This window comes from Silene latifolia, chromosome 2 (genome assembly GCF_048544455.1).
Source record: "Silene latifolia isolate original U9 population chromosome 2, ASM4854445v1, whole genome shotgun sequence".
Classification (NCBI taxonomy): Eukaryota; Viridiplantae; Streptophyta; class Magnoliopsida; order Caryophyllales; family Caryophyllaceae; genus Silene; species Silene latifolia.
In genome coordinates this window covers 192,689,852-192,704,717 of record NC_133527.1, presented here as the reverse complement: position 1 = coordinate 192,704,717, position 14,866 = coordinate 192,689,852, and the positions used below count along the sequence as shown (strand labels likewise).

The window sequence follows — 14,866 nt, the reverse complement described above, 5'->3', positions numbered from 1 at the left end:
TGGTCTTATCACTAACCTAGGTTGAGACCGAAAGGGAGAACCAAGGGAGGGTACCTCTAGACTAGCGTTTGAAATCGACCCTCGAGAGAGGGAGTGGGATGACCCGGAATACGATGAGGGCTTAATGACCTTGACCAATTACTTGACCACCTTGGAAAAATGCATGTTTTTGGGGTAGTTGGGTGTTGAGTTAGGGATTCCGACCTTCGAACCCGAGAGGGGGGTTGGTGGGTAGAGCTAGTGTCCTATTATGAGCCCGAGAGGGAGTTAGTAGGCGAATTAGAGCCATCTCCCCCTTGCTTGTCTACCCGAGAAATTAGCCTAGGGAATCGTGACGTGGAATTATGAATCGTTGTGGGAGAACCGAGTTCTAGGCCCTTTAATCATTTGATTTACAACTTAATCTTTTCTTGCTCATTTTCACTTCTCTTGTTGAATTGTCATTTCTATTACTTGCTTTCTTACTTTAATTGTTTTAGTAGTTATTAATTTAGTTAATTAGTTTAATATCAACCAATTTCTTGATTCACGTAGCTAACTTATAATGTAAGACAAAACTAGTATTCAAACTTGATCTCCCTGTGGTTCGACCTCGACTACCCTACTACATTAGTTGAGTTATTTGTTTGATCGGCACGACGACCTCTACCCCGCTATCAAAATGGCTAGGCCCTTTAATCATTTGATTTACAACTTAATCTTTTCTTGCTCATTTTCACTTCTCTTGTTGAATTGTCATTTCTATTACTTGCTTTCTTACTTTAATTGTTTTAGTAGTTATTAATTTAGTTAATTAGTTTAATATCAACCAATTTCTTGATTCACGTAGCTAACTTATAATGTAAGACAAAACTAGTATTCAAACTTGATCTCCCTGTGGTTCGACCTCGACTACCCTACTACATTAGTTGAGTTATTTGTTTGATCGGGTACGACGACCTCTACCCCGCTATCAGGCTAGCAGGTGGAAAGACCGTTCTACCCTCGGCCGATGGACCTATGGCAGGCCGGCCGAGGGTCTTGGATATGAGTACGCGGATATGTGTCCCTACCGGTGGTGGTTGCAGTAGAGACCGAGACCCCAGGTGACAGGCCGATTGGTTGCATCGGCTAGACTGTCTAAGTCGTTGACTTGTTGTGGATATCTTTGACCTTACTCAAAATGTTGACTTGGTCAGCGGTGCAGAATATGCCCCATCAGATACAATTACAAGTCAAAGTTTTCTAACGAAACTTAATTATCTCAAGGATTTAATTACAAAAGATGATTTAATTAAGATTATTTTTATTTGGTAGAATGCATGGTTTCATAGAAAAGATATTATATTTAATAATGTTAATTTAAGTATCAGCAAACTTATTACTTTATGTAATAATAGCACTAAGACCTGGAATGTGACTAGATTTAAGGATCTCAACAATCCCGAGATAGAAGAGTCAGCTAGAAAGTAGAAACAACTCTAGTAAGTAAGAAATTTGGTGGAAAAAACCTAGAAACGGTTTCCTAAAGCTAAATTTTGACGGATCAAGAATAGAAGGTAATAAAGCTGCTTTAGGATATTCTATAAGAGATCACAATGGTGAAGTGGTTTTGTTGGGAGCAAAAAAGTGCAGATCCAATAGTATCCTTGTTGCGGAAGCTCTGACTTTAAAAGAAGGTATTTTAGCAGCTAAATACTTAGGAATCTCAAAGTTAATTGTGGAGGGTGATAATTTATGTGTTATTAACTCAATTCGAGGTACTTGGGAAATTTCTAGTATTATCAAGGATGTAAAATTAGACCTTCATTTTTTCGATGAAGTGATAATTAAACATTGCTTTCGTGAAGCCAACAAGGTTGCTGACTTCATGGCTATTATTGGACATTCATGTCCAACTCTTTCGAGGTGGTTTGATAGCCGGTGGCTTCAACTTACCTCCCTCATTCGAAAGGATGAGATAGGTTGGTCCTATTCTAGAGGATCAACCTAGTTTTCTTACCTTATTATAAAAAATAAAAAAAATAAAAAAAAAAAATCACAATTTCGGCACAATTTTCAGAACACATTTGAAAACATGTTTGTATTTATATTTTGGTTTTGAAAATTGCCTTCTACGAAGTATTTTTTTTAACAAATTTGTAGATATCGCTGCCATTTACTGAAGCAGGTGTCAGAATCCATGGTAATGTTTTAGGTCACTACCGGTATCTAAAATCATCAAGGCAAACAATACAAGCAACATGCCCACAAATAGCTGAATCATCTTTGTCGGAGATTCTTCTATAAGTCTGTTATACGGTGTACAATGACAACATAATTCTGCACCTCGTTCATTATAAACTGGGTGCCCAAGTTTTACATCCTATTTGATAAATTAAATTGGCATCATAATTTCGGAAACTTGAAGCAAGTCTTTCTAACATGAATCAGATGACCATTCTCCTGTATGTCAGCTTTACCTCGCTTACACTAGGACGCATAAAGGGTTGAGTTTAATATCGGATACATACACGGTTAGTCTTTGTCACCCTCAAGAAAGAACACACTATTGGGTCCGCAAGGACAACTAGCAATGCCCATTTTCGACAAATTTCAGGATCAAGCTTGCGACAGCTCCCGGCTTTTCAACATGGGGTATGTGGCCGCAATCTGGAATCACCCGAAGGATTGCATCTTGCAGCTCACAGTGAAGCTTCTGCATTTTGCCCCAAAGATTAAAAAAGAATTATTAAAACATACTACGCGGGCAAAAGTCTAAATGCTTGCTGTAATACTACGGTTGGTTTTTGTCTTTGATCACATAAAGTTGCCCTCTCGAAGCCTGCCCTATTAACCCTAAACTTAAAAAGAAAGAGAGAGAGGTTATGGCATCATTTGCTTCCCGAGTTACTTCAACGTGGTTCTCCTAAAAGCCGTTGGTTGAAATGGCTATTACTAACGACCTGTATTTGGAAAAGCTTGTACCGTACCAGGATAGTTATCGAGGACCTCTAACATTGCTGCCTCTAAACAATAGGAGTTAAGAAAAAAGAGAGGATAGACGGAGTACAACTTACTAGGCTAAAACAGGCCAAAGGGAGAAATAAACATATAGTCGTATAGTAGTCGTTTCAAACTAGCATGCATATTAGGGAGGGAATTAGCACTAACCACTGCAAGCTTATAGCGAATGATTTGATCATTTTCACCCCAGATGATAAGTACCGGCTGTTTCACCTGTTTAGACAAGATGTTATTGATTTCGAAATCATAAGTAGGTCCGAGATGTAAGTCATGTAACATTATCTTCAATTTAGATCGAACAAATACGTAGTACTTGGATAGCATTCTGATACCTGGTTTATCTGTGAAGCAACATTATAACCACCACTAGCCATGAAACTAAGTGTTGCATCTCTCCACCACGGCAAAAAGCTGGGTAAACGACTTATCTGTAAGAATCAAGATTTTTAGACTCGGGAACCAACACAACGTTGAAGGTCGACAAATTTTAATTTGAGGAAGACAAAAGAATTTCACCTTCATCCAATCCCAGTTCGTACTGAAGGGTACACTATTAAAGACCAACCAATTAACATAAAACCGGAGTGGGATGCTTCTTAATAATGCAAGCTGCACCAAGCAAACAAGATCGTTACTCAAACTATTTATAAGTGAGAACGCTCAGCCGAAAAATACATATCCATATTATCCAAGTGTATCATATGTTACTCGAACTTGGTAGTACTCGACACGTGTGTGTGTGTGTGTCAAGTGTTGCCATCTTGGACTCGGGTATCTAATGAAAATCATTGTATAATTAGCACACAATTTAGTATCCAAACGTCAAACCCACGTTCGGTTGTCAAAGTGTTCAACATGGGTACGCGAGGATATAGGAAGACTGGGAGTAACATAGATTATAACTAGATCATGTGAAAGTCTTTAATGTTAGTGGCACTTACACCAGCGTTTGCAATTACGCTGGGCATTTTCGACAACACCCCAATGCCTTCAGAATACACGCTTCCGTCAATCAAGATCAACTGACTCACCTGAAAATATGACAATTAGGTAAATCAGAGTTTGTCGGTAGATAAACAAACTTAAGGTTCAAATAATGTCGGAAGCAAGATAACTTACAGTCTCAGGATGGTGTAAAGCAAAGTCAATTGCAATAGCTGCCCCCAGACTAGGTCCAACGAGTACCATTGGCCTTCTAATATATGATTTCCAGAACTGTAAAGACAAAGGTATAAGGTACTGAAACTCATAGCGTGAATAAACCTTGAATAGGCTCAAGTCATAACTTTAGAATTTATCCCATAAGCCTCAGCTGAACAACACTTTTTCTTTCTTTTTTGAAGCCATTGAGGTCTGCGCCTAGTGGTAGAGAGTAGAGACGCAGTTTTTGAAGCCATTGAGGTCTGCGCCTAGTGGTAGAGAGTAGAGACGTATGTTATGATAGATGAATCATCTCAACCAAAACCTTAAGGTTATGGTTAAGGCCCAACTATTTATTCCTATTACGCCCCCTCACTCGAGTGCCCATTGGGGTCGAAGAGTGGTTAGTGCACAGCCCCCTCATACCATGTGCTGAATTTCCACTTCGTGAGTTATTGGAGGCTGCCAGGATTTGAACCCGTGACCTCTTAGTCACACGGGCTCTTATACCATAATAGATGAATCATCTCAACCAAAACCTTAAGGTTATGGTTAAGGCCCAACTATTATATTTATTCCTATTATGTTACTCCGACTAAGCTCTAAGTGTCACACTCGGCGTGGTGTAAGACACGCCACTTTGTGAAAAAGTGGTGTACTTTTGATCATGATGAAGAGTGAATGTGTCAAAATTTCAACCTAAGGTGTAGTGTCAGAGAATGAGGTCATGTATTGTACTGGCCTAGTCGCTACTCGCCACTGGCATAGCTCCCTTGCAAGGAGTGGGGTCTCGAGACCTCACAGATTTTTGTGGTCTTATAGTATAGAATGAGAGCGTGTACAATAGTACCGATTTTACTATTTAAGACCTCTCTATTTTTACGTGTGGTTCTTGAATTTACGTTACGACCCACTGCTCAAATTTCCTAGCTACGCCACTGCTAGTCGTCTTTAAAGGCCTTTCTTTTTACAAGTGTTGAGCAAAGGTCTAGATATAAAGACTAATTATTTTTTGTAGGGACGTACCTGATACAAATGAGCTCGCTTGGATGCAACATCACATGATGGAAGCCTTTCTGTTAGATCAAAGGAAGCACAGAAAATGTAAGAGATAAAAGTGCAGGTCTTTTTGGAGAGAAAATGCTAAAAGGACGAAAATGAACAAGAGGAGCATCAGAATTGCGTCGATCAAGAGGCGTACCCAAATCAGAAAAGCCCCAACCAAGAATGTCAACAGCCCAACTTTCTAGACCAGCTTCTTCGAGTAATGGATATGTTGATCTCCATTCTAAACAAGAACTGGAAATTGTGAATCATGGTGAACATATTAATCATCAAATCCCATGAAACCTCAAACATATTACCTCCACAAAATGCTCACCTATCGAAACCATGAAGGAGAACGACCGGATTGGTTTTTCCCTGAATTGACGGTCTTATGCAACTACTCATGATACAACTGTCTGAAAATGAGACCTGTTATGACATTGTAAGCAAAGATTCAGAATATCAGTTCCGTTTTGTAGCTTATGAATTAACTGTGTCAATACGAACTTAATAACGTTTTAAGAGTTCAGACTTCAGACCCAATCGAATCAAACACCGGCCCATTAAAAAACATTCAACATTTTACTGAAACGTAGTGGCGCTGTCCAGGATAAAGCTTTCCTCTTACACGTCCTCAATAAAATCAAGTTCTTAACTTTGTTGAAATAACTATTACTTCCATAAACCGGCTATACTAGCCCTTTGTTTGGATGAATGGGTTGGAGACTTGGAGGGAAACGGAGGAAGAGAAAGGAGGGGGGCAAATTCCCTTATTTGGTTAGCGAGTTAGATTATTTTTCCTCCATCAAGCTGATGGTTGAAGTTCCTTGATTCGTTTTATATTCTAACACTCCCCCTCACACGAAGGCTTTTCCTTTTGGGCTTGCTTGAAGTGTGGGTGCAGGCGGGATTCCCTGGCCTGTTTGATTATCCACTTTAGAATAGAGGGGGTGGGATTCGAACCCGTGACCTTTTTGGTCACCAGACTCTGATACCATGTCAAGAAACCATCTCAACCAAAAGCTTAAGCTGATGGTTGAAGTTCCTTGATTCGTTTTATATTCTAACAATTAGGAAGATTGAAAGGAAAACATCCATGCTCCATTCCATTTCCCTGATTTCCTCCCCTCCATCCTTCTCCATTCCCTTTCCCTCCTCGTTTCGTATCCAAACACAAAAATTAAGGCAAATAATTTTGACAAATTTTAGTATCAAAGTACATTTCTGTACTAAGAGTGTTTGGTGACCACACATAAATTTGGACAACCTTGAAAGATCTCAACTTGATTGTTTAGTTCCCAAAATGAAATCTGTTGGAAGTTCCTCTCTTAACATTTAACAAGTGGGGGGAGTTTCATACCCTACATATTCACATATGCAACCAGAAAGTCGTGTAAAACTACTCCCTCCGTTCCAATCATCTCTGAAAAACTCATGTAACTCATGTTAAACTACTCCCTCCTTTCCAATCATTTGTGAGAAACTCATGTTTAAACTACTCCCTCCTTTCCAATCACTTGTGAGAAAGCAGTGTAAAACTACTCCCTCCGTTCCAATCATTTGTGAGAGATATTTTAATCAAAGATCGACAAATGATTGAAAATACCTGGTTTATCTGTGAAGCAACATTATTTCCAAACATTAATCTAACAATACCCACATTTAACCAAAAAAAAAAAAAAATCACCATGTACTCCATCAAACATTAATCTAACAGTAAAAAAAATTACTCAAAAAAAATCATAAAAACCACAAGATCAAGCAGTAAAAGTTACATGCAAGATCACTTTTCACATTCTAGGCCTATAACAAGTCTATATCATAAGTTATACTCTCTACGTCTCTCGTTCATTTGTTTACCTTCGATTAAAAACCCTGACAAAGAATTAAAAAGCAAAACAAATGATTGAGACGGAAAGTGTATCTTACTAAAACAAAATCAGGAAAGAAAAAATTACCTGAACAGGTAATCTTTCAATCCTCAAAGCCAGATTCCTAGCAAAAGGGTCTTTAATTTTTTGAATCTCCTTAGGTAAAAATGAAGGAAATTCATGATTTGCAAACACTTTGGAACTTCTCTTTGTGACATTCAAGTTGAATGGTTGATTGAAATGGTGCAATGGTGAATGCCCAGTTACTGTAAATGCCAACATTTTTACTGTTAACAATTACAACTGGTGGTGGTGGTATTTAATTTAGAAAGAATCTACACAGAATGCATGAAGAGCATCTCAATATATTCAAGTATAGTAATAAAACAGTAAAAGGGTCAAACAGGTTGGAAAATGTGTCACTTGTGAATAGTTGTGATATTAAGTCTCATTAATACAATCAGTGTGTTCAAATTAGGGATGGCAATGGGTAGGATCTGGATAGGATTCTATAAGATCTAGATCTGATCCATATTTACAGGATCTGAAATTCCCATATACATATCCGGATCCGCAGGATCTGGATTGGATCAGGATATATCCATATCCTTTTGATAATAAAAGAAAAGTTCATCTTAAAATATGAAAATATTATTTTTTATATTTTACTACGACGTAACATACTATTTTCCTTTATTAGATACTAATAATAAAGCTAAAGTTCTAAAAACATAAAAATAAAATCTTATGAAATTACAATAACACTAAAAAAAAATATTTTTTTAACCAAAAAATGTTAATCAGAAAAAATCATTGTTTGATTTATGAAAAAAATTAAAAGAACAAAGCATATAATTTTACTATTTGTTTAGCTGAACTTATTTTTTAAGAAAATGAAATAAAAATGGATATAAGGATAGGATCTGGATCTCGACCATACGATCCATATCCATATCCTTATCCACTGGATCTCAAATATCGCGATCCATATCCGCTCCGTAGGATCTGGATCTCAGGATCTGGGCAGGATCTGGATTCTGTTGCCATCCCTAGTTCAAATACATGCTACTTGTATACTCCCTCCATTCAACTCCAATTTACAAGTTTCTTTTATCACGTTTGTCAACCCAGCTTTTACACGATAAATATCATTAGCTGCGTATTTGCAAAAATTATAAAAGTTAGATATTTTTAATGTACTCTTAAAGACGAATCAAATAAGATCCCACATCATTATATTTTCACTTATGTATCGAGAGAAAATTGAAGTTGAATGTCCGCTTGTGAATAGTGCGCAAAATAGAAAGTTGCAAAGTGGAGTTGAATGGAGGGAGTATATAAGAATGCATATAAGAAAACAAATATATAAATATTTGACCCGTTTTATGTAAGACAAATATTGTCGTCTTAAATTAGAATTTGTGTATTTTTGAAATCACAAATATATCGGTTTTAAACTTAAAATGGACCTCGAATTGTTAGCCAGTTTAACGGGTAGATCTAGCAAACGGGTTAACCGGTTCGGATCAATGTAGGTTAGGCCAGTTTTGGGTTTGACAGAATTCGGGTCGTGTCATTTTTAGGTTGGTTATTGTCATGTTATTTAAGGATAATTGTCCGTTTCCAACCATAAACATTTAAGTTTGATCATATAGGATCGCCTCTAAATTCTAATCGAGTTTGGGTTAAGTTCTGGTCCTCGATTTGGGTGCTGGGTCGAGTACGGTTTGTAGGGTTATTAGCTAATAAAGTTATAAGAGGTGATACTTTTGATATGGGTTCAAATCTGTTATCCATCGGCATCATATCCGCCATTATGACTTCCTTTACCAAAAAGCAAATGTCCAGAATTTCTAAAACTACTAAAAAAATATCAACGTTATTTAATCGATTTTAATTTTAAGACGAAAATGTACTTCTAAGTCATTAAGAGAGATTGGCACTGTTTTTGGAAATATTAATTGAATTCTTTCAAGAGCACATTTGTAACCATGCAATCTCCTGACAAAAAGGACTGAGTTATGTCCCAGTTATTTCAAGTTGACGTGATGGGTGAATAGAATGGTGCATTTATACGGAAATGGATCCTCTCCATTTATTTTCTCTCAATTTCCTCTCATAATCTCCTTTTCCTTTATTTTTATGCGTAAATTTTGAACCATTTGATATTGTCAATATGCAATTCAGATCATTAACACATACTTACTTCCCATTTCCAAGTAGTTACAAATCTCACAATTTGTACAACAATGAAGGCCACCAAAGTTGTTACGAAATGCATTAGGGCAAATTCTTGTTTTTGAAGGTCACTTTTCGTTAAAAATTTTAGATTAGTATATATAACCATTTTATGGTTAAATATAATCATAATGGTACAATCAGTGTTATAGTTTATAGTAACTTGTTTTTTAATAGTAGTCAAATTTTGTTGTAAAATGATTACAAAATCTCATCTTATTACTACAGACCAAAATAACCCGTCTAAAACAAGACCAACTGATGCATTAGAGTTGTTCATGGATCGTCTTCTCGTGAATCTTATTTATTCAGTTCGCAAAATAAAAAGAGTATGATTACAAACAAGGGATTTTAAAAATATTGCAAAAGACTAGCTTGCTAAACCGCTTGTTTGTTAACCAAAAATTTAACGTGAGTTCAACCAATATCCAACTCAAAGACCGCATTTAATTATCAATAGGTCTTGGTATAGATGAGTGGGGCGAACAGACGGGTAAAGACCTCTAATAAAATTGGTTGAGGGGACAAGGTGGGGTACCCCCATGTGCTTCCCACTTTATAGCAAATGGGTATTTTATGAGGAGAAATGTTATCCGTCTATACGTATAAACGGATAGTGTCCGTCTATAATGAGAATTTGTGTTTAATTATTTCTAGGCTTCTAGCTATTGCGAGTTTAATTGGAATACATTTTTTGCCAATAACATACACAACCAAAGAGTGTGGCGTACTATACAGACATACAATTAAAGTCAACAAAAAGTACTTTCCATGACTATCCAAATTCTCGTTAAAAACGGACATTATCCGTCACAAGTTGAAGATAGATAGTGCCCATTTCACAATATTTAAGTGACATTATTCATTGGATGCTCCATTTTTCCTCTACTTGTCCTTCCACTTACCTAATTGTAAAAAAACACTATTCATATTCAGTTTGTGACGGATAATATCCGTCACTGACTATTTTTGATGATGTGATTTGGATGTCATTTCTCAAACTTCTAGTCAATCGAACAAAATGCTAACATCTTTCTTTGACCCAATTACGGACGGATGTGTCTCACTGTCTCATGAGAAATAATTCCTGTGTCCTCCTTACACCAACACAAATTCTTATTTGTGACGAGTGATAAACGTAACAAGCTTGTGATGGGTCAAATAAAACTTACTTGGTTAGATAAAAATAAGTCATTTGTAACTCCTTAGGCACTCTTACTTTTATCTTATTTAATCATGTGGATAATACTTGACCCGTCACAATCTTGTGACGGATATATATACCTGATAGATGAACCATATCAACCAAAACCTTAAGGTGATGGTTGAGGCCCAACTATTATAAATAATCCTATTACGCACCCTCACTCAAATGCCCGTTGGGCTTGAAGAGTGGTTAGTTGTGCACCGGCTCCCCCGTACCGTGTGCTGGGTTTCCACTTCGAGTGATGGTTGAGACCCAACTATTTTAAATAATCTTATTAATACCGTCACCAAGGAGGACCAACCAAAGGAGAAACACGGTCCTTCTTATTTCCATTTTAGTCCCCCTTCTTTGAGAGTAAGGAAGACATTCTGCCGAAATAAAAAGGTATTTTTCGTGTCTCATTGGTAAAGATTACAAGTGATTTTATTTTCTAATCTCCTTTTTTCATATTAAAATGTTTCTACTTCCTACTTTAGCTATGTAGTCTAGTTGCTTTGTGAATATGACATCAACCTATAAAATACGTCATTGTCCGTATGTAAAAGGATGGAAGTGTCTACCATCCAACGAAAAAGGAGAAGATTTACTACGTTATAAACCAATAAGCTACATTTGTGCAATTGATTACCTGTTATTCATTGATGTTTTAATCCTGCATTTTGTCGCAATGTAATAGTTGAGTCTTATTCTTTTGTATTGAAATTGTTTCAGTTGAACAAAATGAATTTTATGAAACAAAATAAATTGAAAAGTACTAAACTAAATGAAAGTGATCTGAATTTTATAGTAAGCATAAATTAACTTCAAAACAATCCTTAAAATCCTACTAAAAAAAGTTTACCAGAACAATAATGGGAGAACAAAGATATTGGACTTGACAACAGTGGTGGAGCAAGGGGACTAGCAGGGCAGACTCCCCCGCCGAAGTTTTAAAATTTCAAAAATATTAGTTAAATTTTTGAATTTTTTTGAGACCCCTTATAAAATTACCCTTTTGCCCCTGCTAAAATTTTTCGCCCCATTGACTTAAAATTCTAGTTTTGCCACTGCTTGACAATCACTTATGTGGAATAGAAATGCCCATCACACAATAATTGACAAATAATGTGGAAATATCGTCATGGATATTGGAAAAATAGCAACTGGATCAAGTCATCAAGGTAGTGAATTACATAGAAAATGTGCATATAAATTAAAAGAAGATTTAACATTATTAATGTAAATTTCCTATCATACGATATAAAATCTATGGAATATTCGTCTTTTTCCAAATACAGTCCTTTTAATAATTATTAAAATTAAAATTATTAACTAATGTATTAAAGTACACTTCTAAACTAAGAGAGTTTGGTGACTACACATAAATTTGGACAACCTTGGAAGATCCCAACTTGGTTGTTTAGTTCCCAAAATGAAATCTATTGGAAGTTCCTCGCTTAACATTTAATAAGTGGGGGGGAGTTTCATACCCTACATATTCACATATGCAGCCAGAAAGTCGTGTAAACTACTTCCTCCGTTTCAATCATTTGTTAGAAATTCATGTAAAACTACTCCCTTCGTTTCAACTTCCAATCATTTGTGAAAAAGCCATGTGAAACTACTATCCCGATTTCAATTATTTATGAGAGATATTTTAATCAAAGATCGACAAATGATTGAAAATCATTTAAGTTCATGAAATTTAAATGGAATTACACCTTCATAAATATTGACAATACCCAAATTTAAGCAAAAAAAATAAAAATCACATGTACTCCACCAAACATAAATCAAGCAGTAAAAAAATGCTCAAAAATCCTAAAAACCACAAGATCAAGCAGTAAAAAGTTACATGCAAGCTCACTTTCCAATTCTAGGCCTATAACAATTCCTTTTTATAATTTCCATGCATAACATATCCTTTTTATCGCAGTAAAAAATGAATGAGATGTAGTGGTAAACAAACCCGGTAAACATAAGTTTGTGTAGATAATATCCTCCATGTTTAATTTTCATGCACGACATACCCTTTTTGTCCCTATAAAAAAAAACTCAATTGCACATAGCTCATAGATCGGAATTCATAATAGGTCATTTTTTTTCCTAAAATGATTATCTCGTCATAATCTACGATTTGAAAAAAAAAAATTGTCAACTGATATTTTATGGGGCTTTTTTTTAACGGAAATCTCAAATCAACCATATTTTCGATCTTAAATTTCCAAATGGCCATTTTCGTTTTATCAATTTATATATCTCGTAAAGGTAATCAATCTGGAAAAAATATAGTCAATTCCGATTTCTGGTCTATGATTTATACTCATTTGAATATTTTAAGAACGATAAAAAATGCACGTTGTGATTGAAAATCAAATCTCAAGGATATCATGTGCACAAACTTAAAAGTTGAATACCATGTGCAAAATGTCAAAGTTCGAGAGTAGCACGTGAATTTTCCGTTTTTTGAACGAACAATTGTTTGTTTAAGACTAATCACAAATGTATCGGTCTTAAACTTAAAATAAGCATAGACTTGCTAGCTAGTTTAGCGGGTAGATCTGACAAATAAGTTAATCGGGTCGGGATCAGATTAGGTTGGGTTAGTTTTGGGTTTGACAGAATTCGGGTCGGATCGGGTCGTGTCATTCTCGGGTTGGTTATTAGTGCTTATCATGTGGGATAATTTTCTCTTTCCAACAATAAACATTCAAGTTTATAGGATCGTGTCTATTTCGAGTTTGGGACAAGTTCGGATCCTTGATTTGGGTGTTGGGTCGGGTACAATTTGTCAGGTCTATTAGCTAGTAAAGTTATAAGGAATGATACTCATGACTAGGGTTCAAACTAGTCACCCGTCAATATCATATTCGCCATTATGCCTTCTGTTTCACATAAGAAAATAAATTAAAACGGAATATAAGATGAGATACAAATAAAATGTCTTAGATTTATGAAATCAATAAAGAATTTCATATAATTTAATAATTTTAATTTCAGGGGGTGTTTTTTTTTTTTTTGGTCAATCGAAGCGCGCACTTAGTCGCATTACAATAGAGGGGAGGGGGGATTCGAACCTCGGACCTATTGTCCACAATACCTCCGTCTTAACCACTAGACTAAGACATCTTCGGTAGGGGGTGTTTAGTAAACAGTAAATTGATAAATTTCCAGCATATTCAAGTCTTTTACTCCATAGCATATTTGACTCATCAATTTAATAATTTACGTGTTTGGTAAATGGCATATTGAAACAATAAATTGAGCTTCAATCTACTGTTTTCCAATATGCTCTTCACCCAGCATATTCACGTTAGTAGATTGGAAAAATTGAATTGTCGAATCATTTATACATAGATACAACAATCTATTAACCTAAATCCGCTAATTACCAAACACTTTTATTAAATCTGCTAATTGAAACATACTAGTCAAGCCTGTCAATCAAGTCTGTCATTTATAATCTATTTGACCAATTTGTTTCTGTTATTATTAATCTGTTGAGTATCAAAGAGGGTCTTAAGGCAGAAATGAGTTTTAATTTTCACAAAATCTCATTGAAGACGGCGATATCCGTCACATTGTGACGGATACCATTTCTCTCACAAAATATCCATGAGAGATGAGATAACCCACCTTATCCCCTCCCCCTTTTTGTGAGGATTTTCAGCTTGTGACGGGAAGCAAGAGGCGTTGTTTAATTTTTACAAGGAAATGTACCTCCAACTCTCCAAGTCTTTAAAGAGACAATAGGTCTTGATATAGACGCAATTACGAACGAAACAGAGACGGGTAAAGGCATCAATAAAATGGGTAGGGGGACAAGGTGGGGCACTTTACGTGTCTTCCCACTTTATGACAAATGGGTATTTTGTGAGGGGAAATGGTATCCGTCTATACGTATAGACGGATAGTGTCCGTCTATAATGAGAATTTGTGTTAAATAGAGATAGGCAGTGTTTTTGGAAGTATTAATTGGAAGTTTTTGTAGAGCACGTTAATAACCATGGAATCTCCTGACAAAAAGGAGTGAGTTATGAGTTACTCGTATTCACTTACTCCTATGTCCCAGTCATTTCAAGTTGGCGTGACGCGAATAGAGTGGTTCATTCCCATACCTTCCATTTTTAACGTTTTTTTATACAGTACTTTCCTATTTCGAAATAGTTGCTACAAACTTTACCATTATAGCAATGAGGGCCACCAAAGTTGGTTGGAAATGTATTAGAGGAGTTCATGAATCGTCTTCTCTCTTGAGACTGATTTATTTAGTTCCAAAAATAAAACTCTAGGATTATAAACAAGGGATTTTAAAAAGGGGACTTGCTAAATTATGCGCACTAAATAGAATTACTTTTTTCATATACGAACTTTACTCACTTTTTCGTAGTTTCCATAT

The 14,866-nt window shown here is 35.9% G+C and overlaps 1 protein-coding gene across 1 annotated transcript; it reads right to left on the bottom strand.

Annotated features, from left to right (window-relative positions):
* Positions 1–2,223: 2,223 nt before the first annotated feature.
* Positions 2,224–7,486, bottom strand: LOC141644095 (alpha/beta hydrolase domain-containing protein VTE7-like). Its single transcript, XM_074453542.1, has 10 exons — positions 7,131–7,486; positions 5,507–5,601; positions 5,327–5,424; positions 5,152–5,201; positions 4,105–4,200; positions 3,927–4,016; positions 3,502–3,594; positions 3,318–3,413; positions 3,133–3,198; positions 2,224–2,677 (listed from the first exon to the last, which is right to left on the bottom strand). The coding sequence occupies exons 1-10, from the start codon at positions 7,323–7,325 to the stop codon at positions 2,549–2,551; spliced, it is 1,008 nt and encodes a 335-aa protein (XP_074309643.1). The 5' UTR covers positions 7,326–7,486; the 3' UTR covers positions 2,224–2,548.
* Between the last annotated feature and the right edge of the window lie 7,380 nt (positions 7,487–14,866).

Coding starts and splice junctions, on each gene's coding strand:
- LOC141644095 (XM_074453542.1), bottom strand. CDS start 7,325: ATGTTGGCATTTACAGTAACTGGGCATTCACCATTGCACCATTTCAAT. Junction 4,201..5,151: donor AGCGAGCTCATTTGTATCAG/GTACGTCCCTAC, acceptor TTGTCTTTACAG/TTCTGGAAATCATATATTAG. Junction 4,017..4,104: donor CTTTACACCATCCTGAGACT/GTAAGTTATCTT, acceptor TCATATTTTCAG/GTGAGTCAGTTGATCTTGAT.